Source organism: Sander vitreus, chromosome 8 (assembly GCF_031162955.1).
Source record: "Sander vitreus isolate 19-12246 chromosome 8, sanVit1, whole genome shotgun sequence".
NCBI classification, from domain to species: domain Eukaryota; kingdom Metazoa; phylum Chordata; class Actinopteri; order Perciformes; family Percidae; genus Sander; species Sander vitreus.
Genome location: NC_135862.1, coordinates 7,837,398 through 7,862,247, shown reverse-complemented (window position 1 = coordinate 7,862,247; position 24,850 = coordinate 7,837,398). Strand labels below are relative to the sequence as shown.

General features: G+C 39.8%; 1 protein-coding gene across 7 annotated transcripts in view; it reads left to right on the top strand.

Annotated features, from left to right (window-relative positions):
* Positions 1-24,850, top strand: part of LOC144521908 (pleckstrin homology domain-containing family A member 7-like) — a 139,822-nt gene that overhangs the window by 68,686 nt on the left and 46,286 nt on the right. For all 7 annotated transcript variants that reach the window (XM_078256571.1, XM_078256572.1, XM_078256570.1 and 4 more), the window contains 2 exons: positions 2,847-2,930; positions 22,180-22,297. In XM_078256571.1, coding sequence (XP_078112697.1) covers positions 2,847-2,930; positions 22,180-22,297 — 202 coding nt within the window. The remainder of the gene's footprint in view (positions 1-2,846; positions 2,931-22,179; positions 22,298-24,850) is intronic.

Genomic DNA, 24,850 nt, shown 5'->3' with positions numbered 1-24,850 from the left:
CCTGTATAGTCACTGTACAGTTGGCAAATCACTTGTGTGAATATTGCGGGAGTTTTCATGTTGTGGTAGTTTAAACCTTGTTTTCTAAGACACATTTCTGCTGTTTCTTTGATTTATGTTCTGTATGTCTTTTGAATGACATCCATGTAGCAAACCATCATGACTGTGATGTGCAGAAGTGTCGAGCTGCAGGTCCTCTTCTTGCATCTAGATGCAGACTGCAAGAAAAGTTGTTGAAACCCACAACATTTTATGATTTTTCTAAATATGGTTAGAAGTTAACGGGGCCTAAAGTGGGGTATGCTTTGGTATTTGACTTGTATGTCTGTCAGTTACACTCACATCAGCTCCTTCTGGGCTTCACTGTCCATTAATGAAACCTAAAATCCAAATTTGATGGAAAAAAACAAGATAGTGACAAGCAGTGTATTCAAGAACTTGTGAACTTTGAAGGCAAAATATAGCTTTAGTAAGTGACCAACATGATGTTCATATTTTTCTATGGCCTCTGTTAGTGTCACTGTTAATAGTACTGTAGTCTCGCATTTCCAGACCTTCCTCCACAGCGCTGCGTAGGAGGGTCTGGCGAGTCCCCACATCATCCCCGGATGGGAGAGAAACAGGCTTTGTTTCTTTTGGCATTTCTTTAAACCAATCACAATTGTCTAGGGCGGCGCTAAGGGCAGTACGGAGCATCAGCGCCTCCTCTTGTTTTGGTGGAACATGTGTACGTTCAAAGGTTGTTTCAGTCGTGCAGCAGAAAACTCAGATTGGACAGATAGTCTAGCTAGCTGTCTGGATTCACCCTGCAGAGATCTGAGAAAATAGTCCTTATAAACCCACCGGAGTTTAAAATGCCAACACAAAGGAAGCCCAAAGAGTTTTCTGGCCTAAATGAGTGAAATCCGGCGGAATTTCCATCGGCAACGGAGCAATCACAGAAGTGGAACGTTGAGGATATAGACTAATAGTACTGTAATAGTAATACTAACGATAGTGGCTCAACTAACACTAACAGACATGTATGAGCTGAAAAGAAAAGTTCTAGAGGCAGTGCATTTAGATGTGACCAGTTTCATGTGAAAAGTTGTGTTTAGGTGTCATGGAAACTGTCCTGCCCTGAAAACCCCACATACGTGTTTGTTCAAGCAGCAATTATGATGCATATTTACGTTTATAGAGGCGGCGCCATATTGTCATATGATTTGGAGGACTTGTTGGTCTCACACTGTGAGCTAATAATGGCATTGTATGTCGCTGTTATGGAGCCCGCTGCTGTCGTGTCATTGGGTCTCCTGGGAAACCTTGTAGTCCTTTAGGGGTTGATCTTCTGCTACGTCAAGCAGGAATCTGTACAGCATGAGTAATGTGAGCTGCTACAGAATGGAAATGTGTGTAACGGTAAGGTTTCTGAACCTTTACACACATGGGGTGTGTTTGTGGAGTGTGCATGGTGTTTCTCAATCAGTGTTGTGCCTCTATTGGAGACTGCTAAGCAGCTCTACTGGAGCATTTCAAGGGCAAGAACGCTAGTCCCAGTTTAGTGTCACTAGTGATTCTGTGGCAAACTGCATGCAGCACTGACGCTATTCTTATATGTTTGCGAGGCCCTGTTGTCCCTGCATATAAAATTATTGATTATTGTGAATACATTATTCTCTACTAATATCTAAAGGGTGTATATTTATTGAATTGGGAGGAGAAGTTTACTTGGTGGCATATTTTGGCAACCAAAAGTTCAGTCATATGATCATTATGATGTATGATCCTGTATTTTAGCACCAAACTACGGGTTATTTTCACTATGTATTTTCCCAATAAATCGATTACTTGTTAATTCTGTAGAATGTTAGAACATTGTGAAAGATGTCCATCACAGTGACGTCGTCAGGCTCCTTTTTTTCCTTTCCTTTTTTCAAACAACAGTCCAACATCCAAAGATATGCAATTTGCAGTGATGTAAAATAAAGAAATGCGTATGAAGAGGGTTGATTCATTGTTTCAGCACTATTATATTCATAATCTAGCTAGGATTAGCTAGGACGTTTCCAAAATGTATTTTGAAAAAGTGTCATCATGTTGTTGGACAAGGACAAGGAAGCATACCTTTGATTTTGATATGTGCTGTCACATTTTGTAGCAGCAGGTGTTCCTTTATTAGAGATAAACACCTAAGTTAGTCCAATAACCTCTTTGGTCAATAATTTCATAGCTGTTGAAACTTCAATAAACATCAATATAACACAGCAGTCATTGGCAACTGTCTGTTTTGAGGGTTTCAAGCTCCTGTTCAATTGGAGAACAGTTCACACACACGCACGCACGCACGCGCGCGCGCACACACACACACACACACACACACACACACACACACACACACACACACACACACACACACACGCTGTGACCCTCCATGCCACCCCGTGTTGTTTACCCTGTCAAATGCTTTTACACTCTGGTTGAGGCTTAGAATGACTGACTGAGTCTATAACTGATGGAGGCCCAGGCCTGCCCTGTCCAACGTATTGTGCTGAGGCCAACACTTTGGTCCATACAGGCTGCACAGGACGGTTTGGGTGGGGTGAGGGGGTGGGGTGGGCATCCCGCAGCCACCCCTCACATTCTACACAGGACTGGGAAAGTCAGGGACACAGGCCCATCAGGGTGGAGGGGTTGGACAGAGCTTCTAAGCACGCTACTCCTCTGGGGAATGATCGGCTCGTGTCCGCTGTACTTGTAAACACAGTGGGGGTGAAAATCCAGGGTGATACCCTTGCAGTGTTTGCAGTGCAGCCAAAGTTGCTAATCTTGTCTCCTCTCTCTCTCTCCTTCCTCTGTCACTTCAGTCATAGCCAGAGGACCACGGCGTTTCGCCATCCTGTGACCGGACAGATTTCTCCAGAGAACATGGATTTTATCCTGCAAGAACAGTGAGTAATTGAGTTTGTTACTTCTCTGCAGCCCCATACTTACCAACAATAAAAAATAAAATAAAAAAACGTACCTGTTGAAGTACAAAAATGGTCTGATGTCAGATGCTTTGGGATACATTGACTTTCTCCAGCTGTTTTGATATAGATCAACACTAAAATAATAGGGCGAGTGAGTTGAATGCCACACTGTGAGCTGGTTATTTGATCACTTTCTTTAAAGGGATGAAATGATACTGAAAATGAGGCTTATCTGAAAGGATTGAAAGAAAATCATTTTCTGCTCTTGTAGTTATTTTATATTTATTATTATTATTGTAGTTTTAAGGTTTGATATAGTCTCATTTATAGTTGCCTAAACATTCTACTTTGAAAATATCTTACCCAGGCCTTAAAATTATCATTTACAAGTTTGTCTGTTTAGCATTCTTTAGTTATACTTCTTTACTGAGTGGGAATATTGCAAGTTTCAAGACAAGTTCAGGGTTGTTTTAAGTGAAGATGTGTGGACCTTTCATTTCACTGCTTTTTAAATGAAGAAGTGAAAGGAGAAAATGTGTATAGATTTGTCAAGAGCATCCAGTGCTGTCGGAGTGAGAACACTCCGACAATGCTAAAGCAGGAGTCTGTAAAATGTTGCTCTCTCTTCCTGTTTGGACCATCAGAGTTGGAAAGTGCAGCTGAATGTATTTTTTAGTTGCATCGTCTTTTCTTTTTCACTTACCGCATATTTGTTAAATATGAAGCTACATCCAGCAGGTGGCTAGCATAGCTTAGTATGACAACTTTGGCAGCGAGAAAAAACCTCACGGAAATGTCAAGACTCCATGAAGTCACTAATCTCTGCCAATAAATACAACAACTTTCCGCTTTTACACTTCATTTTGTGTATGCATTCGTCTTTATGCTAAACTAAGCTCATCGGCTGCTGGCTGTAGTTCATGATTAGTGAAGCAGAGTAGGTACAACTTCACCTAATTTCAAGGTGCATGGAGAAGGGAAAAAGAGAAAGTGAAGACGTAAAACTCCAGCAGCATTTGACGTATGCACATCAACTTTATTGTTAGACCGTGTTTCGGCTTGTTGCCTTTGTCAGGGTCATGATTAGGTGGCAGATATGAGAGTGGTATCCATCTTCTCATCGGTCTCTCAACAAGAGAGCGAATACGTGTGTTTCCCAAAATGTTGAATGTATCCTCTAATCCTAAAGTAGAGGTGGGTGTGAGTGTTTTTTTGGTTCCAATCTTTGTCCATGAATGTAGTAGAAAATATTGACAATTTATATTTTAACCAGAATGTGTTACTGCAACTGAACTCTGAGTTCAGGCGACCCATCTCCCTGCAAAAGCGTCTAGTAGTTGGGTTGTATTGGCTGGCAACAGAGGTGGGTCAATAAGTGAGTGAGTGACATAAAAGTCGCATGATCTCCGATATGACTGCTCAGACTGAGGTCACATTTAAAAAAAAAAAAAACTCGGATGTGTATCTGATTTAGGATCACAGATGAAAGTGGCCCAAATCTGAATTAAAAAGATTAGATTCCACGTGGTTCGTGCTGTTCACTGTTATAACAATACAACAGATCTGAGTCACATACCGTATGAGCAAAAATATTTGGGCCACTTTTGCCTGCAGTCTGAAGGTAGCCAGAGACCTGGTAAGTGCAGGTCTCCGTGGAATAAAAAGGTTAGAGTGCTTACTCATGCCTGTTGAGGAGACATTGCACTCTGAAGGCTTTGTGTGGGCAAAGGTCTGCTGCCAGTGTATAAACCTGACACTAGACTTTCACCACAATAGAGACAGTCTCTAAGGTCTCAGTTACAATAGATGGGACGCTATTTTCTCTTGCTGCCTCAAATTGGGATTTAGGTCAATAAGGCTGCTGAATTTTGCATAAATACATCCTGTAGCCTGAATATAAAAAAAAAACTTTTTTGGAATGCATGCGCAGGGATTTTAATTTGTTAGTGGGTGTGTGCCTTTGTCAACGCTGTAAGAAAAATAACTCAACATCTTGCCCCTGGCACTGTGAACCAGTTTGGGTGAAATATAACTCAAATAATCGCAGAGAAATATTCGACGGTGTTTTCAGTACTGTAGTCCACTGTCTAGGAACAGACTGCAGCTCTGTACGTTCCAGCCCTTCTTCCATTTCTCTCAGCTATTCAATCATCTACCTGCATATACTCTAGGGAGGAGAATTTGAATGTCAGCTTGCAGAATACATTTGGCGAGAGCATGAAACGCTCAAAATACACAATTGAATTCATTCCTTTGCAGCCGTCACAGTGCTATTGAACATTTAGCTATCATTGCTGTAGGAATGGAAGGGTGAGAAAATGTTTTCTATGATACAAAAATAACAACGACAACAAAAATGTATTGTATGTAATGTATGTATTTTTCAGTGACCCTCACATTGTTGGTCTGAAAGCTGCATATTGTTGTCAAAGTATGATTGTTGCTTTTTTTTTTTAGGTGATAGTTAGTCTGGCTTACCGGATGTAAAGTGCGGGTATACAGTAAAGCCTGACATCCGGCACGTCTCTCGCAAAAAAGAAGAAAGTTGTGAATGCAGATTATATTAGATAGAGAGTGTATTACTCATTATAAAAATTGTACATATTAAATACTAAATATATTCACCAGTCAGCTCCCCCACTAGCCAGGCTTTCTCAGGGATACAGTCTGCTTTCGATGGCCTCCAGAACTCTTTTATTGATTTCAAACTCGTTCTGAACTCCAAAAGGACTAAATATATACAGTATGGATTTCACGAGTGCTCAGACATTGATAATCCTACATTAATACATGCCCTCCAAATGGGGAATTTAATTAATACAGGACAATGTTATAAACACTGAAGAATTTGGTTGGACAGCAGATTTCTACATAACTCATGTTTAACACCCCCACTCTTTAGTAGAAAATCAAAGGAGATATCCTGTATGTGCTCATGCTGCCACTGGTGAAATATCCACCCCACAACTAAAATAAATTGCTCAACAACATAAAGTTAAACCCTTATTCCGTATTCCTATCAGGACGTTTTGCTTTCTGTTACTTAAATAATATCTCTGATTGTTGTAAACTGTGTGTGTGTGTGTGTGTGTGTGTGTGTGTGTGTGTGTGTGTGTGTGTGTGACTGCCTTGTCCTGCTGTGATCTTGTGTGTATATATGTAATTTGTTCTCAGGTATAAACAGACTAAATCCTGAAGAAATAAAGCTTAATACAGTTGTTTTCACTTATTTTGGCTAATTAGCCCCGTGTGGGTGTGTAGGCCTGTAACAATTATTATATAATTGTCAAATCGCAATTTTTTTTTCATAATTGCGGTTTCTTTGTTTTACCGCAATTAATTGCTAACATTAGCTAAGGTCCAGAAAACTATATAATACTGCACTATTGTCAATTTTATGTTCATTTAAGAAAAAAATACAATGTTTTTATGATAATAAAGAGGCGTGGTTTACTTCATAGGCTGTGTACCTGTGTTATTACATTATCCTGGTCACATAACAGTGATATAACCAAAAGATGTATCCTGGAATTCATTCAAAACTTTAATTTGTTTGAAAAAGTAATAAATAAATTAAAAAAAACTTTTTCAATTTGACTGAAAGAGTCAATAATATTGTTAATCGCAATTATTTCTGAGACAATTAATTGTACAGCAAAATGTGGAATTGCTACAAAACCTGAAGAAAGGTCTTATCAGCCAGAATAACTGAAAACTTGTGGGTGTGCAGGGCCTTGTAACACTGGACACATATACCCAGTGACAAAATAGCTCATAATCCGTGATGGTCACACACAGGAGGCTTTCATGTGACTCTCCTTCAACTTTTACTTCACCTTCCATCTGGATCTGAAACCCCACAGCTCCGTAAGTGGCAGACTGCGAGGCTTTCACTCTCGAGCTCATGGACCTGAGATTAGAGCTGTTAACCTTCTGGCTTTGAATTGAAGATGTCGTTCACTCAGCCGCAGAGCTTCAGCTGATATTTAAAGGGCTCTGCCCTGCAGTAATATTTCTAATTTGACTAAATTCAGTCAGTTATTCAGTCGAGGGAATATGCGGAGGACTCCTCAAATTTAATGAATGAGTTTTGATCATTCACAAGTTATAGTTTATTGTTTTTCATTACTGTGTCGACGACGTTTCATTTCCGGGATTGTTCAGCTGGATGTCCCTCATTTCGGCCAGATGTCCACTACCTTCCGCTTTCTTTGTGTTGGCATTCTAAACTCCGGTGGGTTTATGAGGACTATGGTTACCTGCTCCTCAGATCTCTGCAGGGTAAATCCAGACAGCTAGCTAGACTATCTGTCCAATCTGAGTTTCCTGTTGCACGACTAAAACAACTTTTGAATGTACACGTTCCACCGAAACAAGTTCCTTCCAGAGTGAGGCGCCGTTGCTATATATGTGTATATGTGTGTGTGTGTATATATACAGTATATATATATATATATATATATACTTTTACCAACAATTTCATGCTGGTATTGGATCGGTACTCGGTATCAGCGTTATGCAAATTATGTATCGGTCCGGGAAGGAAAACATTTGAACATCTCTATTATCCGGTATTCAGGATGTGCTTTAACGAAAGTGTCAACATAATAAAGCATAGATTTTGGCTCCACTGTTGGCTACACAACAGTTTTTGGAAACAAAACAGAAAATTCTACAATTCAGTGAGCACATGTGCATGGATGTTTTTTTGTCTTAGGACTCAAATCTTTTAGAGTTTAATAGCTTGTAAGATTTTGATTTAGAACGATCCTTCAAGGATTCAATCTTTTCTGCTTTGGGTTCCCCACTCATACCTCAATTAAAGGATGGTTTAGCTCTTGGTGAACAATTCCTCAAATCATTTTAGGTACTGTACTATAGGTTCCCTATTTGAAAGTTATTATACTGGCAATCTTTTTTTTTTTTTACATTTTAATTATCTTTGATGCTGTTTTTAGATATATGCAGATCATCTAACACCATGTCAGTTGTTGTAAGTTTTCCTGCACAAATTTGACTAATTCGGTGAAGAGCAATTAGCTTTTGTAGCTGCTAATGTAATGAAGAAACACATTAAAATGTAATGCCGTTTCACTGCACAGGTTCCATTTCTAGCAGCCTATTTTTTCATTTCACCTTCTCTTCATTTTTCTGTTTCTGTCACCATCTCATTCTTTTCCATTTCCTGTTCCCTCTATTTCCATTTGTCCTACCCGATCACTTTTTCTGGCAGTTTGCCTTCTCTGTCTTCCCCATTCCTTCATATTATCTGTCATCACTCTTTTCTCAGAACTCTGCTTGTTTCATTCTCTTTCTCTTTCTTCTTTTTACTGTTTTATTATATTTATTATATTTATCTAATCTTCTGTCTTTTTCCTTTACCGCCTCTACATGTAGACACGTACCTCTCTTCTTTCTTTAGACCTGCGTCTTGCTGTCTGTTGTTCTTTTGTATCATTTTGAATTTGTCACACAATAAATGTGAACTGTCACGTCAGAGAATGTATGAAGGATGGATGCAACAAGAGACAAACATTAAAAGACAAAGACTTCAAAAATTGATTAAAAAAACATGAATTATGCCAAATAAATTCCATGAAATGTGTATGACGGATGCTCTGATGTAATCATTTCTAATTTTGTGGCAGATTCCAATGTATCTGGCTGCCAGAATAGCAATACTACCATATTATTATTATTATTATTTTTTTTTTTTTTTAATAAATCTTGAGCATTCAAAGTCTGTCTCGACGAAACATTTCTGTCAGCCTTCCCTGTCTGCAGTGGCGGTCCTACATTGAATTACACACAGGGCGAGACCCCCTTGGAGGTCCCCCCCCCCAAAAAAAAAAAAAAACATATTTTGTGCAGAATTGTGTTCATTGTCTTTGAAAATGTTGGCGGTGGAGATTGTGCAACTTAAAAAGTGTGTTTCCTGTTGTAATTGCAATAGTTAAATAACTGGATTCTCTTAAGTGTGTTTTTCAAATGTTCTAATGAAAGATTTGTACAATTGAGAAATTTTCTCTTTCACTTATGCATATATATATAAATGTGCCAAAAATATATACAATCAGATATATAAAAATTGTAAAAATAGCAGAGAGCAACAATAATATAAAATATTAAGAATAATATACAAATAAAATATAGAATAAATAGACCTATTGTAAATATCACACAAATGTGAAAACACACTAAAGAGAATCTAACTGTTACACTATTGCACTAAGAACAGAAAACACAAACTCAAACTAAAACCTTTCTAAAACCTAAGACCTTTCTGGCCTTCCTTGATGCAAAATCATCAATGATGTTATTTTATGAAATCTGCTCCCCTACTGAATGCTCACGGGCGCACGCTCTTTAAAAAAAAAAAAAGTAGTCAAAAAATGTTTGCATTTCAGACGGCCGACACAAACACACGCGCCTATCAACTCGATAATAAAGCCGTAAAGTAGGCAAGGCTCTTTCAACTCAGGATAGGACTGAGATTGAGAAAAGTTTAACACGGTGAAATGATAGATAATACAGTAGAAAACCGCTTTGAGGATTTTTTTTTGTGCTCGTGCTGCCCCCCATAAGTAAAAAAAAAAATGCGCCCCGGGCGGCTGTCCGCTTCGCCCGTGCCAAAAACCGCCACTGCCTGTCTGGCCTTGAACACAGATACACAGCTCCCTGTGTCCTCCGGTTGGTCACTGAGCTTCCCCGTCTCTCCCAGTCCGACTCCTTAAGGCCCGGACACACAGAGCCGATAATCGGCCGTTGGACAGTCTGGCGAGGTCAGTGACTCGAGTCTGTTCGGTGTGTTCCGTGCCGTCGTCCGTCCGAGGGGCCGTTGGCCTTCATTTTGGCCGATTTGACATGTATAACCGACGGGGCGGGCACTGCCGGCAGTCGGACTCAAATGACCCATCTGATTGGTAGAGTGCTAACCCGGAAACGGGGAGCGGAATGAGCGTGACTAGAGTCTCTCAAAATCTGACGAAAATCTTTTAAACTGACCTTTGCTGATCTGAAATGAAGACAGATTCAGTAACTGTATGGCCTATTTCTCGCTTAAAATGTTTTCAGAAACACGTTTCGGTGAACTATTTTAGTACAATATGAGATCGTATTCTGAACAAGACGCCATGACGTTCTGTCTTTGAATTTCCGGAGAAACCAGACCCACGTGACGCGTTCGTCCAATCAGCTGCCGGTTTTCATTTTTGGGCGACAATACAGATTAGCGCCGCCTGCTGTTATGGAGACGTATTACGTCTCATCGCTTTGGTGTGTTCCGAGGCACTTTTTTGACCAACTCGGGGAGACTGATCAGTCCAACTGCCTTTTCTGCCGAGGGTCGGCCGTCGGCTCTGTGTGTCTGGGCCTTTACTGTCATTTGTTTTTCTTCTACTTCTGCACTTTGCATCACTCAAACCCTTCTCTTGCTTTACTTTCACTTTTACACACACCCCCACCCCCACCTCATTATCTCTCGCTCATTTTAGTCTATCTCCATTCTAGACAAGGAAGACGAGGAGGAACCAGGTTACATTTTTCCTTGCTATGTTCTGCTGGATCTGTCATATTAGCATCTGCGTAGGCGTGAAACAGGTGAAACAATGTGTCTGTGCAACACACACACACACACACACACACACACACACACACACACACACTCTGCACTTCAGCCATTGGTGTGTGTGTGTATACGTGTGCTTGTGAAAAATAGTGAGTCCTGCACTAGATAAAAGTGGTTAGAGGATGTGGACTTAGAAGCAGAATACTTGCATTATTTTGTGCTTCAGTGTAATATCGCAGTGATACACTCAAGGACATTTTTTGCAGTGATTATGCAAAGCACATCTGAGCACAATCAGCCAGCATCGAACTTCCTACTCAGTAAAGAACGTCCTTGAGGGTAATACATTATGGCGTTGGAAGACCGGTTAAACCCACATGTGAATATTGACTAAAGAAGCTTCATGAAAAAAGTGGCAGAAGAAAATAAAGATTGTTAACAAATCCCCTGGTTACTTGCAATGAATCAGAATTCATCAGACTGAAAAATACAGTTACTTGTTTTTTTTTTAAGTTAAAACCTTTGGGTTACCTTGGGTAACATATCAGCACTTGGGCCTTTTATGAAGTTCTCTTGGTTTTTATTTTTAAAACAGAATTTTAAGATCATTTCCCATGATATGATTAGCTTCAGAAAAAGCTACGTACTTGGACCAAAAAAGTTATGTAAGCTTGTTTTTAAGAAGCCTGACTTCACTGCACTGTAAAAATAAAATGCACTTAAAAGTCTCTCATCATCATGATCATTACGAGGATGAAGAAAGGTCTAATCAGCCAGAATCGTGAAGCCTTCCAAAAAGTACGACATATGTCCGTATGAAAGGAGTAGTTTTTTTCAAGAAATTACTTATTCGCTTTCATGCTGAGATTTAGATCAGATCAATACAACTCTCATGTGTCTGTGTTAAATATATGGCTGGAGCCGGAAGGCTTTCACAGTAGCTTAGCTTGGAATAAAGACTGGAAGCAGGAAGAATCAGCTAGCCTGGCTCTTTGTGTACAAAAACCTTTAAAACTCACTCATTAAGAAATATCTCATTTGTTTTGTCCGTACGCAAACAGAAATGTAAAAACAACAATTTGTGGTTACATAATTGACCCTTCGCTAAGCCCCGCCCTCCTTAGTTACTGTTGCTACGCCTGACAAGCTTCCGTGCCTGGCACGTCTATTACAGTATGTGTGCATCGGTGTCAGACATTCCCAAGGAGATAATTAGTCATTTTTGGCAAACAGATGAAATATCTGAGAGAGCATGACAAAAGGGACTGCGGTATGCATTCGAGTCAAGTCAACTCTCTGCAAGAAAGCAAATAAGTATTATAAGTATAACTATTTATTTTAAGATGAAATTTGAATTTGATTGATATTTTGTTAATAAGACTGGTGGTCTTGATTGGCCCCTCACATTGAGGAATTACTGATTTTGTTCTTAAAAGACAGATCTGTAGCTAGGATTGTAGCCATGTCAGGGTCCACTATATTTGTGTCCATTAATTAAAACGTTTATTAAGACGGGATTGCTAAAGCCGAGTTCTTTTTTTCACAGCACATCATCCACAACACATTGTGTGGGTTATTAATTAATTAGTTTAATACTTTTAATTGTTTTTTACAACTTTCTCATCATCCTTGCCTGTGTCTTCTCATTCGTAATGGTGGAATGATAATGTTAGTGTTATAGTTACATGTTTGGTTGGAAATATTCATGAAAATCCTCTCATCTAATTACAATGTACGGTTCAAAGCAAAGATTATGTAATTACCATTAATGCATGTAGTAGGCTGGGATAATATACCCACCTTAGCTGTGAACCTTAATTATCCAATTACCATCGCACCACTGCAAACGATACAAGGGAAACGATTTCAGCTGCGGCCCCCAGGCGCTATCCAAAACATCCACTGTGGTGCTATTTAAGGAGTCTGTGAGCCTGCAAGAAGCTCTTGAGGTTTTTACTCTCTTTTGTAACCTGTAATATTCCTCCAAGGATGGAGTTTTGGCTCAACTGAGCTGCTCTTTTTCAGCTTCACATTCGTATGCTTACGCACACATTCATACCTTTTACTGTCAGGCACTGAGCTTTAGCTGGCGCAGAGCTAACCTTTGGATTACTGCCGCCCTGTTGAGGCCACACGCTGGCACAAGTTATGGAGTTCACTTGAGCTCATACTCTGGTACATATCTGTCATCTCCAGCTCCGGCTCTGAGATGCACCAACCAGGCTTCTATTTTCATTTGATGTCAACGTCAACTTTGATGGAGGCATCAGCTCGCAGGCCATCAAAGCAGAGTTGAAACTCCATCTGAGAGCGTTATTAGCAACAGGGTGCGGGCATGTATGGCGGCTGGCGTCGGCGGGCCTGCTTGCCAGGGGTTATCGCAGATTAAAGTGGCTAAAGTGTCAGGACTTTAAAGCTCCTAGGAATACCTTATCAGCTCTTATTTTGGCAGCATGAGCGATGGAATGACTTCCTTGGCTGCTGATGTCTGGGTTTCAGTATGTGTCTGCATCCTAAGTGTGTCTAAGTCTCATCGCACCTCGCCTGTCTGTCGTTCTTCTTGTCATCAGCTCTAGGGTAATGGAAAACCTGGAAATTCGCAACCAGTGGATTTTAATTGTTGTGTTTTTTTCCCCATTTCATTCCCATACTTGTTGTGTTATCACAGGCTTTATCAGTAATCCTAAAAAAAAAAGGTACCCAGACTTTTTAATTTACTGCTTAACTGTGTTACACAACATGATACAAATCTCTCATATCCTGATAGGCATGCGCTAGTGTTGGTTTCAAGACTAATTTTAAAAGCAATATCCTATTTCTCTCATTAAGTATTATATTGTTTAATCTATCCATGGTCATTTTTGTATTTTAAACTCCCATTTTACTGGTTACACCTGCAACTACATTTCTTTGTCAACTTGTTAACTATATTTGTCGTGCTCTGCAGGACAAATAAAAGCTTCAATTTGCTGAAACAGAGCCTGCATTGGTGAAACCTTCCCCTCTATAAATGGAGGTAAATGGAATTCCTGGCTGTCACTTGGCATGCCTTTCCCTTTGTCACATGTGTTTCTCCTAACTATTCCTCTGTGTTATTCTCCCATGATGATCTTCATGTTCTGCAGATCTTTTTCCGTTCTCTCTCCTGTATTCCACATAGTTTTTTGTTTTTTTTTGTCTCATACCCTTCCCCTGCTCATTGATATGGGATCCGGTGATTTAAGAGAAGCTACATCAGCAATGTGATGAGTGAACACATGGTGCACCAGGGGGGCGGCATGGCAGTGCTTTGGTTGACTGTTGTTGCCATAGCAGCAGTGTGGAATTGAAGGAGGGGTGGTATGTGTGGTCTCATTCTCTCTAATTTTGAGTATCCAAAACATAGTTAATATTGATTGATTTAGCTTCTTGCTCTTCTATCTTACAGTGGGTACAACAGTTAATAAATGAACTTAGAGATGAGGAGATTAATATAAATCTCACGATTGCTGGCATGAAGATTTGAAGCAGGGGCAAATTGGTCACCATGTTCTCTTCAAAAATAAGTAAATACATAAATAAAACCCCTTCTAACACTTCTGAAGCTGGCTTGTTGCTTATTTATGTGCCATAAGGTCTACTTTTATGATGCCTATAATGTCTTTGGTTTATTTGTCATAGAGGTCAGCAATTTTGTACTGGTCTACATTATATTCAGAGGTGTTTCTATTTTGTGCCCTTTCATGTATGTTAATGGGAAGGACTAAGAAATTTCCTCTCAACATGATGTAGTCCAGTACAATGTTGGAATCTCGAAGATCTCCATTTCTTTCTCTTTTGCGGCACCTATGGTGATACGCAGTATTTGCAGGTGTGGTTTTGGATTTCACTTTCACTTGTTTCACTAGTTTCGTCATCAGTAGTCCCCCCCCCCTTTCTGTGTTTGTTCGGCCATAGTAACCCTTTACTCACAACGCTAGTGTGCCGCTCCACACACAAGTGAGTTAAAAAAGCGCATCTGTTGCGTTAGCTCCGCCTACCCTCTCTAGCAGACCAACCACTGCTGGGTGATTGAAAACGTGTCGCTAACTGTGTGCCTCTTGTGATTTTTTTTTTTCTTTTTTTGTGAGAATGTTGCCACAGACAGCTAGTTCTTAATTTTTTGAGAATATTACTTTACTTTAATAATTACTTTAACTATGACCTCAGTAATAAACTTATAATTGAATACACACAGTTCCAACAAAAAGCATTATAAACTTCTTAAAGGTAGAATTTGTGGCAAAGCTGCTGCATTGAAATAAGCGCAAAATGTTGAACTTTTCCTTTAATACACAAAACTTTGACAACTGTGACACTCAAATCAACACACAGCGAGTTTCACACCATGTTTTAAAAATATAGAAAATCACAAAACCATTGACAAGCAAAGAAGGCAGACATCAATGAAAGGCGTTGCTGCCCGCATGCAGCGTAAGACAATTTGGCCCCATTAGAGTCATGGAGGAAGATCTCAGTGAATGATTCGTTAAGACAGAAGTGTCAGGGAAACAAAGTTTGAGGAGATGCAGTCGGTGGATTTATTTGGAGACCCGTAATTGCAAGCAGTATTCCTTTGAAATGGGGACACTAGCTGTCCTTACCAACATACAGTGTTTAAAAGAAAGTTTAAAGTTTTGTCTTGACTGATAATTGGAGGTAAATTGGGTTCAGCAATGTGTCAGTGCTACAATAATGATCTCCACTCTGTTTGAGGGAACACCTGTGTTTTTCTCTTAGATAATTGTACATTTCTGATTATTTTGGTCTGCAGAATCTAAGCTGTACGGTGAGAGACTGGCTGTATTTAAATGTCAGCGGTGCCTAAGTGGGCGGCCACTGATTTTTGTTGATTTGTGACATATTGTGTTGCAGCTGTATGTGTGTTTTAGATGTAGCTGTGGTTGTGGGAGTTTGTCAAAAGCTTTTAAGCGTCTTACGTGACTTTTTCCGGTTTTCTTGTGAGAGGTATAATTTTAAGGCAGGAAAAGTCTTGTGGTAAAATGTCAGAATCCTTACGACAATTACTTTCCCTCTGTGATTAAATCTCCTTCGTGGCCTCTTTGTTCTCAACATGGCTGCCTTTTACTCCCACAGACATATCAAGAGGAAGCGAAAGTTTTCCTGCTGATGATCAGCCGATGAATGCCCTCCAGCCCATTCTGTAGTTTCACTTTTGACTCATGGCCAGTATTGCTGAGTGGGATTAATATGCAGTAGGCTACCCTTTACATCTGGGTTCCTGCCCTGTCATACTCTCACGGGGCTGCTAAGTGCCGATCTCAAGTGTTGGTCCTTGGGTATTATTTGCCTCCTCTTTTTTTTTTGTCTTCTCCACACAATAATTTGTACACGTCAGAGATGGAGAACAAGAACTATATTTCCAGCAAGGCTAGACAGAAAATGGCACGTTTGCATTCACTGAAAGTTTTTTCGAAGAAGCTGAACGTAGTTTGTTTTTGAGCCGTCATTCCTGATATTTGGTCTCATGTTTCCATGTATTTTTTAATGATGAGCTGTGAGTGTGAGGCTTTCAGAGTTTATCTTTAAGCCTCTAGCTTTTGAAGTCACTTCAAAGGATTGTCTTTGGGTTGGGGGTGAAACAACAGCCCAGTGCATTTTGGGTAGATGAGTTGATTTCTCTACATCGCTTCCTTTCATTGCTCAAAATTCATCAACTCAGTGAAGTGTTATTTACTCCAGTGATCTAGTATTGTACTTATAATGAAGTTGGGGCACTTACAAGAGACAAATAATTGTCGAAATTGAAGCGGCTAACTTTCAGTCTCTAGTGTAGGCCAACCTTGAAATACACACACCCTACACCTGGGGTTGGGGTGTGAAGGTGGTGTAATGAAATATGCTAATGAGTTGCATTATGGGAATGGTAGGATCCAGTGTTTTTGAAGCTTGACCTAGACTGGAAGTCAGGATATCTCGATCTCTGCTGCTTTGATTTTGGACCATTTTTTATGAATCTGCCTATTGTGAGTTCAGTACTAAATCACTAGAGTAGCCTTTTGATAAAACTTCAGGATGAAAACTCATTTGCATCTTTCATTACTCTTCAAACAACAAAACTTCAGTTTGTAAAGCATTTGTAATTTTAAGTCTCAAGCCCAAACTCGGATAAAACTGAAGTAATGAGTTAATATTACAGATTTGAAAAGCTCCTCCACAGCCACAGAAGATATTATACAAAAGTCTTCCCCAGCTGGGTATTACAGTACTCCTTGTGACGAGTAAACTGAAATCAGTGAAGTGCCCCTTTTTTAAATGGAAAATGGAAAGTTCCATTTCTAGTGATGAATCTGATTCACGGCTTTGTCCCAGGCGCTCCCTCTTTTCAGTCATTCTCTAGCTCGCTCGACCGTACGTGCTTTCGGGCGCACGTTGAGCCCATAGTTGAGCCATTTGGACCAGTTAACCGTTTGTAACATAGAAATAAAATACAATTATGGATAATTTTATTTCTATAGTTTGTAGCCGACTATACAAGATGAATTTGCTATTGGCTGTGGAAACCGGTGACGTACCTTACATTCTAAAACCAGCCTCTGCGTCTTGACCAGCTGAGTTGCAGGCAGCACTATCAGCTGGGTTGAGTCGAGCTGAGGTTCAGACCGCTGCAACTTTTCTCTCCCTCCCTCCAGGAGTTTTGTTGCGTACAGATTAATTCCCAGAAAAGAGGTCATACCCATCTCTAGCCCTCCTGAGTGAGAGCTAGCCTTCACTAGAAGGCCAAATTGTACCCCTAAAGACTCAGGAGCTCCTCTCTGATCGGTTTCACTTGAGAGAAGTAAGTTGAACTCCTGTAGAAAGTGAGGTAACAGACTCCCAGTATAATCTGTGTCCTTTATGGCCGATAGAAGACTTGAGCCTTGTGTGCTTCACTGCAGAGAAAGTGACTATTTCTATTAAGTGAATATTTCTGTGAAGAAATCAAAGGCTCAGTCTTTTACTTCATCTCCCCTTCCATTTCAGTATTACCTCTCTCTGCTGGTTTCTTTCAACAAGAAAGTTACAAACACTCTTGCTGTCTCTTGCTCTTCATTCACTTTTACCTTTCAACTGCTTATTTGCAAAAGGTTGCATATAAAAAAGATTCCACAAAATTCCCCCAATGTCACACATAAAGACAGATGTTTTTGGAAAGAATTTCCTATTGTACACTGAAGGCAAAGTGTTGTTATTATTGGTCGGTTGAGTGCTTCACTTTTGTTGCACAAAAAGCCAAGTGCATGTTTTTAAATTATAACATTAGCTCATAATCAGAGAATGACTTTCCCTGACAGTAATGATTTTTCAAAATCAGTTCTATTTAAAATTGTTCCAGTGAATGCATTATTTTGTCTTTTGACTTTGATGAAAATGCATCAAATTTATATTTAATAGTTCCTGACCTTTCAAAAGTTTGCATGAAATTCTCTTGACAGCAAAAAGATAAAAGAGCTAATGTCTCCCTCTCTCTCTCTTTCTCTCTCTCTCTCAACCCTCCCACATCACATCTGAGAGATTTACATTATGCATCTGTAGCTAGAAGTTGGTAATGTACTGAAACTGGTGGCTGTGTTGGTGTGTTAGAGTGCAGCCTGCAACATGGAGGGCAGAGATGAGAGAGCATTCAGTCGGCTGATTTGTATGAGAGAAAAAAGAGAGAAATACAGGAGGATGGCTGCAACAGAAAAACAAAATCTTCACAAGATAAAAAGTGAGTAAGTAAGAAAGTAAGAAAAAGAGACCAAAATTGTGATAGATTGTCGAAACATTTGTTAATCAAACAAACTAGAGCATCATTTGTTCACTAAAACAGCAGTTTGTGTTCGTAGAAATACGAAATGTGTGGATTTATTTGAAAAGATAGAGGGTTGTGTGTCAGAGAGGAATATAGTATGAGGTAATTAGTTTGGATTCTTGGATGGAAGAATGCAATACACAGCCAGTGTTTTCCCTTCTGAAACTAATCAGACAGATTTACATGCACACACACACACTCCGCCTGGTGTCAGCCCGTTGACAATAAAACATCCAGCGTGGAACATCTCATCTGTCGCACCACAGTAAGACAGCAGCAATAACAGGGCTGTCATCATGCAAAGAGATACTCAAGAGTGTAGCCAGCAAGCAGGCAGTCACGTTGTGTTGGGATTTGTGTGAAGTCTGTTTTTCTTTTAAACCTGCATTACAAAAAAGTTAACCTTTAGATATAATATTTAGATCTCATTCACAGTAAACTGGTATCAGTACAGCATGTTTGTCATCATTCTTTAGTCTTATTAGGATCCTCATTGACTTCCACTAAGTTGTTGCTAGTCTTTCAGGGTTACACATACAAAATGAAAAATAACACTGGAGCGCAACTTAAAAATTCACATGAATTTGACAAGCAAAGGGCTAGTATGTATCAAAAGTAAACTAAATTGACTGATTTTGCAAATGAAAAGGACAAACAATAAGAGGAAGCTCTACTCAAAGCTCCAGAGGTATTGGTAAACCTGTAAAATACACTGTTTTATTGATTAACAAACTCCGTAGTTGTTAAAGCTGTGGAGCTGTGTTAGGTAATGAACTGGAAAAGCCTCATGCTCTTCCTGTATCCTTGACAACTGATAAAACATAGCCATCCAAAACATGCCGCTTGTCTTAAAAAATGGATCAGAACATGACCTCCAGTGAATGCTGCTGGAAAAGACTGCAGAAAAGAGGATGTGTTCATATTTTATTGTAGCAGGTTCGCAAATGTGTTTAAAGGTCCTATGACATGCTGCTTTTTGGATGCTTTTATAAAGGCCTTAGTGGTCCCCTAATACTGTATCTGAAGTCTCTTTTATATAGGCCTTAGTGGTCCTCTAATACTGTATCTGAAGTCTCTTTTATATAGGCCTTAGTGGTCCCCTAATACTGTATCTGAAGTCTCTTTTATATAGGCCTTAGTGGTCCTCTAATACTGTATCTGAAGTCTCTTTTATATAGGCCTTAGTGGTCCCCTAATACTGTATCTGAAGTCTCTTTTATATAGGCCTTAGTGGTCCTCCCTAATACTGTATCTGAAGTCTCTTTTATATAGGCCTTAGTGGTCCCCTAATACTGTATCTGAAGTCTCTTTTATATAGGCCTTAGTGGTCCCCTAATACTGTATCTGAAGTCTCTTTTATATAGGCCTTAGTGGTCCCCTAATACTGTATCTGAAGTCTCTTTTATATAGACCTTAGTGGTCCCCTAATACTGTATCTGAAGTCTCTTTTATATAGACCTTAGTGGTCCCCTAATACTGTATCTGAAGTCTCTTTTATATAGACCTTAGTGGTCCTCTAATACTGTATCTGAAGTCTCTTTTATATAGGCCTTAGTGGTCCCCTAATACTGTATCTGAAGTCTCTTTTATATAGGCCTTAGTGGTCCCCTAATACTGTATCTGAAGTCTCTTTTATATAGACCTTAGTGGTCCCCTAATACTGTATCTGAAGTCTCTTTTATATAGACCTTAGTGGTCCTCTAATACTGTATCTGAAGTCTCTTTTATATAGGCCTTAGTGGTCCCCTAATACTGTATCTGAAGTCTCTTTTATCTATTGAGGAGGAGAGAGGGGAGCAAGATGGAGGGTGGGGGTGTGGCCTTGACCAACTGCCATGCTTCGCTTGTTTTCAAGCCATGATGTCGATCTCTTTGTCATGGACGGGCCAAATTCTCTGGGCGGGCAAAGCAGAGAAAGGGGAGGTAACCTTCCTCCTTATGACTTCATAAGGAGCAGATTCCAGATCGGCCCATCTGAGCTTTCATTTTCTCAAAGGCAGAGCAGGATACCCAGGGCTCGGTTTACACCTATCACCATTTCTAACCACTGGGGGACCATAGGCAGGCTGGGGGAACTCATATTAATGTTAAAAAAAACCTCATAAAGTCAAATTTTCATGCCATGGGACCTTTAAGGTGAAGTGTGTTGGACATCGCCGTGAGCTGTGCAAATCAATTAATGTATGAAGCGAGCGGCTCAGGCTAAAATCAGGACCCTGAACAGAAAGATTTAAAGCCTGAACTCAGACCGGTGTTATCCGTCTGGTTCTTTATACTAGCACTATTGTACAGTTTTCAGAAAAGTCCGGGTGTCAGTGTGGAAATCACTTTGTTGTTATTGAATAGTTTTCTTTTAGTAAATTTTAGTTTTGTGGAGTGACTCATTCATTCATTCACAGTCCTTTTATTATAGATGACGTAAGTCTATAGCGCTGATTGTTCAGCCTGGTCTGGAGTCGAACTGTTTTAATGTTGTCAGGTTCGGTATAGAATAGGTGTCCCACTGACTGTGTTACCATGCACTGTACTAGATACAGAAACGTTAACATTCAGGAGTTGACAGGTTTTCACACAGTAATGACAACATGAAGGACATCTGACCTGGATTTTTGGATTCATAGGAATCACAAATCTCAAAACTTACCAGCCACTGACATTGTTTCACCAGCCAATTTGAAATCTATGGATAAAATAGACATTAAAATGGTAGCTGCTGCCTGTCAATGAGGCCGTTCAGGTGGATCAGCTTGTTTACTGCCATCATTTGAGGTTATGAGGTCAAATCTCTTTAAAAATAAGGAATTCTGGGATGTCCTGTTGACCCAGCGTTCCCCTGTGACGTATCTGGTTTGAGCACGGACTCTTATCACATGTCAGACCTCCCTCTAAATTTCCATATTTTCAGTTTTTCTCTCTTTGAGACTTTAAGGCTTAATGCTTTAAAATGCTTCCCAATAAAACGAAATACAGATTACATCCAATACAAATAAGTAGAAACACAAATCCTTTTTAAAGCATCGAACGTGATTCCAAACACTTTGTGACTGTATTATTTAGTTTACAGCGGGAATACGAACTGGTGCTAATTTATCTTCTTGAAGTAGACACAAGTAGTTACATAACAGTCTGCTGCTGTGTGCACTTTTTATTTTTCTGCTGTGAATCTGGTTGGTAAGGCTATTTATCAGCTTGCTGTTGTGAAATGGTCATGTAAGGTAATAGGACTGTGCTAACCGGAGGGTACAAAAGGAAAATAGATCTCACACACACACACACACACACACACACACACACACACACACACACACACACACACACACACACACACACACACACACACACACACACAGATGAGGGACTTAATTCATTGCTCTCCAAGGCTTGTCAGGTGGAGAAAGTGAGAATATTTTGGACATCCTGTCCTCAGGTTATTCAGCGACCTCAGTGTCAGATGTTAGCTGTCAATGACACACACCCCCACGCGCATGCATGCACGCACGCGCACACGCACTTACAGGAAAAAAGTGTGAGGCACTGACCAGTAAAATCTCTTCAAAAACACCCAAGGAGGAGGTGGCCAGGTTGGCTCAGTTGGTAGAGCAGGCGCACATATACATAGAGGTTTATTCCTCGACTCAGAGGTCCAGGGTTCGAGTCCGACCTGTGACAATTTCATGCATGTCTTCCTCCTCTCTCTCTCCCCTTTCTCACCTAGCTGTCCTGTCCATTAAAGGCGGAAATGCCAAAAAAAATCATCTTTAAAAACACCCAGAGGATGTATATAAAACACCATGTCAGGCTAGAAAAAGGTGTGTTTACCCTTTCTCTGTGTGTGTGTTCTTGTCCAGGCCGCAGGGTACTTCCATGATGTCAAAACCCACGGGTGAGCAGCTCTCGAGCACCACCGTCAGTGAGGCCTCCACTGCCATCACCTCCTCCACTGTGGACACCACCTCTGCCTCCAAGGTCAGTCTGTGTGTGTGTGTGCGTGTCTGTGTGTGTCTCAGTGTCATTTTGCTGTGGTTGTATCTAAATTAATGTCATGTACTATGACACTGCATTAACAGTATTTATTTATAAACGTGCAATAACAGTATGTATTTTTCTTAAATGTGCAATAATACATTTATATGCTGCCATTCAATATGTGCAATATTAATATTTATGCTGCTGTCAAACTCCTTTTTTTAGTGTCATCCTTTAATGTTAAAATAACACTCCGTAGCATTTGTATTTATTTATTTTTTTAATTTTTGTTTTTAGTTAAAGTAGTATTTATTTGTCATTCACATGTGCACTCTGTATGTACAGTTGAATGACAATAAAAAGCTATCTATCTATCTATCTATCTATCTATCTATCTATCTATCTATCTATCTATCTATCTATCATAGCATGTTGAGAACAACCATGTTTAAGTATGATTGACCCTGTTGGGAAAAGATGCATCTGTGCATTTTGATAATGTAATGTGAATTGTAGCACTGTGCTCGGTTTGCTTTCAAATCCCTGTATCCATTATTTTATAAACCAGTATTTTTCTACCCAATCAACATTTAATTAAGTTTCAATTTGATTTGCTACCTAACATGAAACCGTGTTGCTCACTACTTTCCCTTTTATACTTGCAGTTTATTCTGGTGTGTTTTAAAGTCTAATTTTGAATGAAATGAAATCTAAAGTATTCTTCTATTATTCATCATATTATCATTCATTTTCACATGTATTTCTTGATCTTGCTCTTATTTAACCACAATATGCTGAAATGATTGTGTCAACCTATCTTTTCCTACTCTCCTCTTTCAGATGAGATCTACAGTATATGTATAAAATATTAGCAGTAATAGTAGTAGTATTAGTAGTTGTCGTAGTCATATTGACAGTATTGGGGAACCATTTCCGGCCACTTACGGACCTGGTTAGCAGCAGTTTTTAGCTGACTCATGCCAGCTGTGGATGATGATGAATGGGGGTTTAGAGGTCTTCTGCGATTGACCAAGATCCATGACAGGCCCGCAGGAATGAAAACATGGGGCTTAATTGGAAAGAGAGGTGGAGGTGGAGGGTTGGTGGCGGCGTTCTACCTTGATTAAAGCAGGATTCAGAGCCAGGCGGGTAGATGTGAAGTAATTACAACTGACTGCTACTTGTCTGTCTTACAGGAAGGGGTACAGAAGGGCAGTGTTACTGTAAAAGGCTGCATTGTTTTAGACGTTTCATTTAGTGAACTCGGTATCTCTCTCGTTTTTTTTTTCAGGCACTTAACAACTGACAACTTGTCACTGCAGCATTAAAGTAACTACTACACTCCATCCTCACTAGTACTCCTTTTATATTTAATTTTTTTATTATTTACAACATACAGATAATTACAAATGTTAGAAACTCCAATGATATCTTATACCACGCCCAAGTAATAAACCTTAAATTTTTAGCCTTGGTAGAAGCGTAGCTCTAGGGATCACAATGTCCGTCTGACTGTTGCTCTTTGTCCCCCACAGGATCATTTATAATGACTTTGCTTGATCTCATGAACTTTTAATCTAGGTCAAAATTTCAGTACTTTGGTGTATGACGAAATACCTGCAAAAGCCTCAGCTGTACTTTGTGTTTTAGTGCTGTTTAGCAACTGTTAGCATGCTAACACATACATGGTGGTAAACATGGTAAACATACCTGCTAGAGCAGTAGTGGTAGTGTGCACATCCCCACCGGTGAGGTACAGGGCAAAAAGGAACTGGATACAACTGAAAAGAATGAGATGCCCACACTCTGCTAATACAGTGCTAACACAGTGCGGGCATCTCAAACATACCTGCTAAACATCAACATGTTAGCATTGTCATTGTGAGCATGTCAGAATGCAGATGTTAGCATTTAGCTCAACACACCGCTGTGCTCAAGTACAGCCTCACAGAGCCGCTAGCATGGCTGTAGACTCTTGTTATATACTTTTTAAATGATAAATAGATTTTGGTTGAAATCTCATTTAAACAGTTCATTAGAAATAAAGCAAAATCCTTCATCTTTGTTCCTCTCTTTTGCCTTTTCTCTGGCCTTGTACTGTATCTGTATATATTAGGGATTTTTATGACTACATTCACATTGCAGGTCGTCATGTTGAATTCTAAAATGCGGTTTATGTCAGATTTGCTTTACATCACTGCTCTTATCTATTCTAAAGTACCACTCACACACATACCGGTATGAACTGAAAGGGCTGTCGGAAAGACGTGTGAAGAGTAAAAATAAAACAAGACACAATTACATTGGTGTCTGGTTGTCTTTCAAGCTGTCATTGGCTCAGGCAGTGTGCTGTTGCCGCCAAAATTATGGAATTCGTTCAAGTGATTCAGCATAAGCAATGCCGACGAATTCCAATTTGAGCTTCCAAATGCAGATCTCATGGAGGTTACATTCCTTGCGATCTATTCATTTTATTCCCTTTTCCTTGGCTCACTCTTTCTCCCTCTCACTTTTCTTTCTTTCAGTCCATATCTTCCACTCACTTGCACGCAT